This window comes from Pteropus alecto, unplaced genomic scaffold, assembly GCF_000325575.1.
Source record: "Pteropus alecto unplaced genomic scaffold, ASM32557v1 scaffold5, whole genome shotgun sequence".
In the NCBI taxonomy this organism is placed as follows: domain Eukaryota; kingdom Metazoa; phylum Chordata; class Mammalia; order Chiroptera; family Pteropodidae; genus Pteropus; species Pteropus alecto.
In genome coordinates, this window is record NW_006441953.1 from 360,936 (window position 1) to 371,665 (window position 10,730).

The window sequence follows — 10,730 nt, forward strand, 5'->3', positions numbered from 1 at the left end:
CCCAACCGTCCACTTCACCCTCATCTCCGTTTGTAACGGGTTTTTCTCCCACTGGCAAAAACCCGCGGAGTCTTGGAGCAGCTCGGCGAAGTTTACCATTTCAAATTCTGCTGAAGCTCAAACAAGCAAGGCAGAGAAAGGACTAGTCAAACACCCAACGAGATCCCACCGCCTACTCCTTCGTCGCACCGCGATTCAAACTGCGCTGTCTCCCGCCTTCCCCGCTCCCTTTATACCGGGTTTTTCTCCCACTGGCAAAAACCCGCGGAGTCTTGGAGCAGCTCGGCGAAGTTTACCATTTCAAATTCTGCTGAAGCTCAAACAAGCAAGGCAGAGAAAGGACTAGTCAAACACCCAACGAGATCCCACCGCCTACTCCTTCGTCGCACCGCGATTCAAACTGCGCTGTCTCCCGCCTTCCCCGCTCCCTTTATACTGCAGAATGTTCCCTCATCCGGGAACTCGGATTGCTCATCCCACCAATGGCTGCCAGCCGCCCTCGGGACGCGTCCTTGACACCTCAGCCAATGAGCAATCTCAGAAAAGGGCGGAGGGGCGGGCGCTTAGCAGCTCGAGCCACTATTGGGACGTAGGGAGGGAGGTGAGGAAGGGAGGTGGGATGGGAACAGGGGAGAAGAAGGGCACCGCGGCGGGAGGGAAGAAACAGAGCGAACTACGCTGCGGGAGCGAGGACACCCACCGCATGTGGTCACGTGTCTGGGAGGAGGCGCTGAGTAGCTCAGGGGAGGAGCACGCAGTCGCGCCCCCCCCCGCCCGCCTCGCGTCCCGGTCTCCTAGCCAGGTTCCGGTAACCATGTGAAGTCGCCTCCGGGTCTAGCGCGCCCTCGTACCCTTTTCCCGCCCCCTAGCGTATCGCTAGTGGAGATTCGCTGGCCTACAGCTTTCTTCCAGGGCATCCTCCTCCCCACCCACTCTCCATCCCCGGCGGCTCCTCTAATCTGACAGGTGGCGCGAACACGTCCTATGAGAGGAGCCCCGACTCCTCCGCAAACCACAGCCTCGATAGAGATTCCACGTTACTTCCCCGCCAGGCCAGTCCCCAGCCATCGACTGATCATGACCCGCTTCCTCTACTTAATTTTCAGCTGTATCTCCCATCTCCTTTCCTCACCACTTTTGAAACTCCCCACAGGAACAAACGGCGGAGCAAAGTCACCTCGCTGGGCATAAAATACCTTTTGGTTTGTGCACGGAGGGCTTGGGGTGAGGCAGTATTCTTTAATCAAATCATAAACCATATTTTCCTGGAGACTACACATCAATGTGTATACCTATAGCGTGGTATCTAAAGTTGATTTAGTAAAACCTTAAAACGATTATGTGTCCATTTTTCTGTACTAAACATTTTGCTACATGACAAATGTTCGATAAATGTCATTGGATAACTCCTAACATGATTCACAGGCGGTTACAGATGGTCCATCTAATCATTTGCAAATGGCAGACTTAAAAGAAATAGTACTGTACCCACAGTACTATCGTAATGCCAACTATTTAGTCTTCCAGCTAATAGATTAATAACACCTGTGTACATCTCCAGCTGCTTGGAGACAAGGATCTAAATCTTTCCTATCTGTAGTGTTTAATAGTGTATTACATAACATATTTCAATATTTCCGACGTGAAGAAATTTAAAATTATGTATTCAAGTACTTTCGACTGGGTTTCAATTTGAAAGATTTTATTAAATTAGAGGACCTCTCTATTTTTGGAAGATAAATTCTAGAAGAGGTGTTCCCAGCAATTTTCACACAAGGGTTATTATTTCTTCCCTTTGGAACTGAGACATTCTTATGATACCATGAATACCAAGAATTAATCAATTCCCCCATTTAATTGATATAATGATCATAAAAAGCCATGAAACCTGATGGAATAATTAACCTGGGCTCCACTAAGGCTTCCTCATGTATAACTCACAAGCCAACATTAATACCTTTTCCTGTTTAGAGAATATGTACTCTGCTGTGAGGCCCAACTAAAGAAATTCACTATTGCCTCCCTGGGTATTGGTTGAGAGAATGAGCTCAGGAGCAGCTAAATGTGAATTCTACTCTGTTTCCTTCTCACTATATCATCTTTGTTACTACCCTTTTGGAGTTCAAGTTCTTCTGTAAAAAAGTATAGTAATGCCTGTTTCATGTGGCTGTTGAAAGACTGAAGGAGAGGTATGCAATATATACTCTAGCATGTGTTTTTCACACAATAAGCAGTCAATGATAATTGCTGTTATCTTCTGCAGTGGATACCGGGATTCTGGGAAGGGATGAAATAAAGTATCTTAGATTCCTAAATCTTTTTTTTTTTTTTTCATTTACTACATTGTCTTCCTTTGCTGTGAAAGCAGCAAGTCTGAAACCTGCCTAAAGAAATATAACCAAGTCATCCAACATCGAAACTAAAGTCCAAAATTGGTTTAATACATTCATTAGGTTTCTTCTTCCTTTGGAGAAAAGGACAGTATCAGTTTCTCCACTTTTCACAGCAATTGTGTGAAAATTTCTTACTCTCTTTGCTGCTCTGAAAAGGCATGGAGCAAATATGTTAATATTCTTGGCCTATCTCTTTTCAACCGGTGTTTATGCTAATACTTGTATACAATATACGTAGCCAGAGCCATATAACTCTTATCGTTCAATGCCATACCTGTTAGTTACTTAATACAGTCATGTCCTGCTTACTGATGAGGAGGCATTCTGAGAAATGCATCATTGAGGATTTCGTCATTGTGAGAACATCATAGAGTGCATGTATACAAACCTAGGTGGTGTAGCCTACTACACACCTAAGCTATATGGTTTAGTTTAATGCTCTTAGGCTACAAGCCAGTACAGCATGTTACTATATATAAAACAACACAAGATTAAACCAAGCACAAGAGAAACTCAATCAAGAGACGTAGTAAACATGAGATGTATGAGGCTGCTGCTGGCGTACGTAATGGCATACGGTTTTACGCCGAACTTTTTTTTAATCAATAGAAAGAGTACACTCTAAAATAATGGTAAAAGGTATAATATATTAAATACACAAACCATACATAAACCAGTAACAGTCATTTATTATCATTATCAAGTATTATGTACCGTACATAATTGATGTGCTATGACCGGCAGCACAGTAGGTTTGTTTATACCATTACCACAATCGCATGAGTAATGTGTTGCACTATGACATTAAGACGGCTACAAAATCACTAGGTGTTAGAAATTTTTCAGCTCTGTTGTAATCTTATGGGACCATTGTAGTTCATGCAGTTTGTCATTGACCAAAACCTCATCATATGGTGCATGATTGTAACTCCTCTTTTGTCGTAAAAGCTCAACTAATAAGAAGTAGATGGCTCCGCTATTATTGACTCTCTCCTTGACAGCTTTTTCTTAACTCCAGACTTTTTTCTAACTCAGCCAGTTACTATCTCCTGTCAAACACTAGCATATATATTAACTACCATTGTCCTTGACTTTTGATTTTGAGAATTTGGGAAATAGTTTTGCACTTGGGAATCTCAAATTTCTCAAATACATCTTGCTTTAAACACCAATTTAAAGCAAATATGAACAGACTTTCCGGTTATTTCAGAGGATATTACCCTAGATAGATAATGGCGCGATTCTTCAGGAAATCCACATTAAAATCTTGGTTCTCTCTACCTAGGGCATCCAGGAAAGAATGTGCCTTCAAAGACTCAGTTGTCAATAACTGAGATTCAGTGAAGTATAATACAAAATATTGACCTAGAGTAAAAGAACCAGGAATGAGTCTGGGCAGCCACTCACTTGCTATATGGCCTGAAGTAAGTTTAACTCTAAGCCGCAGTTTCTTTATTTGTTAAATAGGGATAGACAGTGCCAGGTAAACCAACCTCATCTTGAGGAGAGGGAGGCATCACAAAAAAAGAGTCTAAAACCACACAACATATACTTCATACCCCTCCATAGACTCAGCCCCAGGGCAAAAACCATATAAAAGGTGTGGCCATTAACACCTGTTGTTACAACCTTATACAGATAAATGTGACTTCTCAGCCCTCTTAATTAGACTCAGAGAAGAATCTAAAGGTTTTTCCACCCCCTTAGACTTTCCCAATTTCATTTGGCGTGAAGTGTGTGTGTGTGTGTGTGTGTGTGTGTGTGTGTATGCAGGGTAGGGTGGGTAGTTTGAAATTGTTAGCACAGAATAACCTATTGAAAGATAACTAAAGGTAGCTAACAATACATTTGAGAATCATCTTGCTAGGTATTATAACTGCTCTAAGGAGTCTTCCCCATTTGGTTATAGAATGACTTTTATTGAGATTTAATATTGTCAGGGCCCAGGCAAAGAATGAAATAGCAGTGCTTTTGTTCATAGGCATAGATATATGATTATCAGATGATGATTAATGAGTCAGTAGATTTAGGATATTTGAGACATGATATTAAGTAAGATCAATTGCTCAAAAATATTCCCTAATGATTCTTTACATTTATATGGTATTTTATGAGTTCTCAGTGGAATTTAACATATAGGCCCATTTCAACCTAAAAATGTATGAGGTAGACATCTTCATGGCTTATCTTCATTTTAAAAGATGAAGAACAAACTTAGGGGACATTTAGGGATACAAGGAGGAGATGTAGATTCTCCATGCTCTTCCAATAGCTTTGTACTTCTGTATGAAAAACTTCTTAGATTTTTTTAGAAGAGGATTTAATTACTGCCTATAACCATACATACCTGTGATTTTCTGTCTTAAACAAAATATATAAACTCTCTAACTGAACCCTTTTTAAGACATCAATATTATTCTTTCTAGATACTCTTTTCATTGTCTTCTAGTGTCCTGATTTTCATGAAATAGTCATTAATTTCTTCAATTAAGACATTTCTACTGCTCAGAATCTCAACAGGAAATAGTCTGAGAAGATCTCTTCCTCCATTAATAGATTAGTCCAACTACTCTAGGCAAGAGCTGTCTAAGTCATTTATCATATTTCACCACAGGATATGGAAACTTACATGCTGGCTCTTTGTTTAGATTTTTATTTCTTGTTTTAAAATTAAAATATTTATTCATCTTAATTCTCAAAAGTGAAACAAGTCACTTTTTCTCCAAACTAAGCCAACAATTCAGGAATTTTACAAAATCTATAAGTAGAGTGAAAATCCTGGTAAATCAGTGCTATTGTATATCGTTATAACGTGGAAGCATTTGTTTCACATTTTATAATGTAGTAAAACTTTACTAATTTGCAGAAAGACCTTGTTCAAATTAATATCATGAATTATAGAGCACTTTAAGATAAATACAATATCTTGAAGATAAATACATATGATATATATAAATATATAACAAATTTATAGTACTTTTACATATGAATATATGTAAAACTCCACGTGGCTGCTAAACGATTTTGCCAAGAACAAATATTAGATTTGCTTAAAAAAAAAAGAATTTATAATAGCACTAATTGTAATGCTATTATAAGTGATACATTTATACTTGTAAATGCATCAAAGCTCAAGAACTTTTAAAGTATATATTTAAAAATTTCTATATTTTGTGTTTTCTAAGTTGGTTTATAAATATTTTTATGAATACTGAAAACTATAGTTCAATTTCCAATGACATATTGAAAATTCCAAATGAATAGGACCTGAGGTATTGAGGCTCTACTCTTGGTTGCCCCTGGCCATCTGATTGGCCTCAAAAACTTGGGGGCATGACTTGAAATTGCATAAACTTTACTAATTTGCAGAAAGACCTTGTTCAAATTAATATTATCATGAATAGAGCACTTTAAGATAAATACAATATCTTGAAGATAAATACATATGATATATATAAATATATAACAAATTTATAGTACTTTTACATATGAATATATGTAAAACTCCACGTGGCTGCTAAACGATTTTGCCAAGAACAAATATTAGATTTGCTTAAAAAAAAAAGAATTTATAGTAGCACTAATTGTAATGCTGTTATAACTGATACATTTATACTTGTAAATGCATCAAACCTCAAGAATTTTTAAAGTATATATTTAAAATTTTCTATATTTTGTGTTTTCTAAGTTGGTTTATAAATATTTTTATGAATACTGAAAACTATAGTTCAATTTCCAATGACATATTGAAAATTCCAAATGAATAGGACCTGAGGTATTGAGGCTCTACTCTTGGTTGCCCCTGGCCATCTGATTGGCCTCAAAAACTTGGGGGCATGACTTGAAATTGCATACAATAAGCATCACATTTTTATTTAGACTGCATATTTTGGAGGTTGTCAGATCTCTCAGGCCATCCCTAGGTGCTGAAACTTTGCCTTGAATGATAGCTCATGTGAAAATACAAACATTTATAAGATTGCACCTGCTGTAAGCTCCCTCACTCCATTTGCTTCACACATTTCTAAAGGCTATTTTGAAAGAAGGTCAAAGTGTCTCTTCACTGACATGATTTTTCTATGGGTTACAGATTTGTATATGAACATAGGAGTGAATATACTGAAGAATATGAAGTAGACAATCAGAGCCCTGAATGGCTGAGACAGGCTTACTGTTCATCAAATCTACTTCTTCCTGAGCTTCCACCAGAAATCTTTCTCTCTTGGAAGGAAGGGTATCAACATAATGGATTCTTGGCAAAGTGCGTGGGAGTGGCATGTGTTATTTCTACATCAAGGCTTTTAAAAAGTAGGTGAGACTTGTCCACCCTCATTTTCTGTAGTTGAGAGTTGTACACAGAGCAGGAGTTTCCAAAGTAAGAGAGGAGGTTAGATCCTCAAGATCAGTTACACAAAAGACCACCTGCCAACCAGGAATGCACCCAATACTTTTATTGTGTTGTCACTAAAATTATTTTGATTGTTTGTTATAGCAGTTAGCTTTACCTAAATATTTCACCAAGTTTATAGCCACAAAACAATCAAAATGAAGGTGATTTTGAGAGACCTATATCTGTGTAATCCATTCCTCTCATTTGCTAATACTGTATAATAGAAGATTTTTTGACAAACATTTCCTACTAAATAATCCTTGTTTTCATTATTCCCTACTTTTAAGAAAGACTGTGCTTTGCAGAAATACAAAATAACTTACACATAGATTATTTATTATGGCAGTATTTGTAATAACAAAAGATTGTACATAACCCAGATGCTCATTAATAGAGAACTTATAAACTATGGTATATTGACATAATAAAGTAAGACAGAGCTGTAAAAAAAGAGTGAGGAAAATCTCTACACACTGATATTTAGTGACCTTCAGAATAAAGCAAATGAAAGAAATAAAGTACAGAATAGAGTATCTAGTATGCTGTTTTGTATAAGAACTTGCATATTTGCTCATATTGCAATAGTGGATGGATAAGCTAAAAATTAATAAAAATTATTATAGCGAGAGGGAGAAAGGACAGGGATGGAAGCAAAACTTGTTTTACAGTTTTTATTTTGGTAGGCTGTGAATGTTTTTATACTATTAAAAATAAAAATTTAATAAGCAATTTATAAATATTGAAAGCAAACTAAACTACATAAATCTGAATATTAAGTTGATGCCATATTCTAAAAGAATAGTATTATTCTCATTCTTCAGTAGGAAATACTATATTGTCAAAAAGAACTACCAAGAAGTGTTACACTTCATTCAATAGTCAACATTGAAAAAAATATTATTACTGTTATTTTAAAAATTATTGTATGTACATTATAGGATAAAAGAAATTATTAAATTTGTTGGTTTTCTTAAGCATCAATAATTTAGCATAAAAAGTCAATAATTTAGTATAAGAAAAAAGAGATATTAATATAAAATTTAAAAAGTTAAAACCCTGTATTCTTATATTTGTTTTTTTAAGACAAATTTTTTCAAGCTTTATTGAGATATAATTGACATGTAACATTGTTAAGGTTAAGGTGTACAACCTGTTGATTCGATACACTTATATATTGCAAACAAATAATCTTATATTTGAATATCAGTGAAAATACACGATTTTCCTCCTCCTCTTTAAAAAACACATCTTAGGTCTGTCCAAGGAAAAGCCTTAGAAGCAATGACAAGCCAACAGCAGTAAATACCCCTAGTGGCAAGATCGTGGTCTCTAAGTACCTTTTCCCACTAAAAGGAATCTGGAGATATCTCTGACTCCAGGACTGGTGCAAAAAATGCACATGATGAGCTCGTGAGGTTATATTGTCCCCTAAAGTAAGGACACTATCAAAGGCTGTAGAGTCTTGCTAAAAGAACACAGAAAAAAGTTTGAAGAATCTCCCGCTGGCCCAAATGAGGTAATTTAAACATCAAAAGAATAATAACTATAAGTTTAAGTCAAATGCATTGAATTTAGAAAAACGAATGAGTTCAAATGGCAGAGAAAAGAGAGGAGAAGTCAGAGAGAAAAGAGGAGGAGAGAGAATGGAAAGGGTAGGAGAAGGGAAGAAGAGAGAGAAACAGAGAAAAGAGATTTCATTGGTTGCTACTGGAAGTGTCCACAGTACCACCTCCTTACTTACAAAGATTAATAATGAAAGGTGAAGATTTGAACATTTATCTTGTCTCTATGCTGTGAACTATATTCCAGTTTACACTGAACTAACTGCTGAAGAAAAATTCTTCTAAACAAAAACTTCCAGCTAATACAGTAGAAATAATACATTTAAAAAAAAATTCCGTTTATAATCTTCACCTGAATCATTTAAAGGTCATCAATCTATGGTAAAACCATCTTGTCTTTATAGTATATTCCAATGAAGATTGAGAGTAATACTATTTCTAAGTTTACTCAGAAAAAAATTTTTTTAAGAATATTTCATAGATGGGGCTGTGTAGTTCATATTTATTCAAGTCTTCAGAACGAACTTCTTGGCCACTGGAAATGAAAGGACACCAGATAGACAATGCAAGGGAGCATTAGTCACACGTAGAATGTGGGGAATGGACCTGGTTTCCTCAAAAGGAAACAGCATTGAAAGTAGAGGAAGGGCAAGAGAGAGAGAGAGAGAGAGACAGACAGACAGACAGACAGACAGACAGAGAAAGAGACTGGAAAGCTTTTATTGATTAAGAGATTTTAAAAAGAATAAGAAACAGAACAACCCAATAAAATGTGTGAACCCTGTTTGGAAATTGATGTCTGCATCCCCAGTTTATTTTTTATTTTTTAAATTTTTAGATAATTGGAGATGTTTGAATATGAACTTAGTATTAGGTAATATCCAGGAATTGTTTTTAATGTTATTAGATAAAATAATGGCATTTGGTTATATAAGAAATGTCTCTTATTTTATTATTTTTAAAGATGTACACTAAAATATTTAGGGGAAAGATGAAATGATTTTCTAGAATTTGCTTTAAAATGTTCTTACTAAAAAAATGTTTGTTTAAAGTGCAGGAGAGATAAACAATATGGCAAAACACCGATTGTTGAAATTGGGTATTTACCTTTTGAAAATTTCAGGAAAATTTGAAAGAAAATTTTTTTCAAAGGTGGTAAAACTACTACAAATGATATCTTCATGTAAGAGAGAAAAAAATTGTAAATTGCTTGGTAGTCATGCGGTTTGCCCATTGTTTGGGGCAAAACTATTTTCATGATAGTTTGCACTTATTTATTTATTTTTTAAAATAAAGAGCAACCCTGATATCTGATTTGAACAAGCCAGACTAGCTTCTCAGCCATTCTGGTTTCACCATGTAAAAGATACTTTATTGGTTGAGGTGCTTAGGTGTCTCTAACAGATATGTTTATCTAAACAAATGTTTTTGTTGTTAATTTTGTTTTGCTTGGATTATACTAAAATGACATACAAGGAATTCATACAAGAGTTCACAGAGTACCAACGTGGACCTCAAAAGATAAGGAGCAATGAAGCAGTAATGAGAAAAAAAGGAAAACTGAAATCAGACAACATGCATTTGACACTGATACTTCCCAACTGAGAGACATTGGTCAAATCAACCTCTGGGAACATTACACTTCTCTTGGTTACCATAGGAATGGTAACAGGCTATTGTAAAGATCTCAGAAGCCATGAGAGGTATCTTTTCTATTCTAAAGCACCATACCAAGAAAAACATTATTAGCATGCAGAATGAATACTGGCAATATTTCATATGACTATTTTTACCTTACAAAAGCGAAAAATGATCTAAATTAACTTTAAAAGTAAATCAAATAAGCGCACCAAAATTTTCCATGAAAAGATACCAGAATAAAGAAAAAATAATTTCATAATACAGATAATTACCTCATTTTACTGTTCTATGCCTTATCTTTAATATATCAAGTTTTTTTGTGTGTGTTTATTTTAATTCAGCACTTAATTCCACCTCTTCAAAAACTTATAGGAAAATTTAGTACTATACAAGGAGCAAGAGGCAGCATGAACTGTGACTTAGACTGTTTTCGGTAATTTATAATTTCAGTTTGCAGTCAATAGTCAGTGTTGTTAATGTCTGTCATGCCCTTGAACACAGTTTTACTGTAAATTGTTTAAGGCAGCGGTCTCCAACCTTCTTTGGCACCAAGGACCGTTGCTCCTATAAGATTCTAATGCCTGATGATCTGAGGTGGAGCTGAGATGGTGATGCTAGCGCTGGGGAGCGGCTGCAAATACAGACGAAGCTTTGCTCACTGGCCCGCCACTCACCTCCTTCTAGGTGGCCTGATTCCCAACAGGCCATGCATTGGTACTGGTCCACAGCCGGGGCTGGGGGTGG

General features: G+C 36.2%; 1 protein-coding gene across 2 annotated transcripts in view; it reads right to left on the reverse strand.

Moving 5' to 3' along the window:
- Positions 1–514, reverse strand: part of LOC102878839 (histone H2A.Z) — a 2,495-nt gene extending 1,981 nt beyond the window's left edge. Inside the window, exon 1 of one of the 2 annotated variants that reach the window (XM_006918869.3) lies at positions 297–514. In XM_006918869.3, the coding sequence (XP_006918931.1) occupies positions 297–299 (3 nt within the window). In that variant the 5' untranslated portion in view covers positions 300–514. Of the gene's footprint in view, positions 1–96; positions 231–296 lie in introns of those variants that run through there. The other variant, XM_006918868.3, reaches the window with a different exon arrangement.
- Positions 515–10,730: the final 10,216 nt, after the last annotated feature.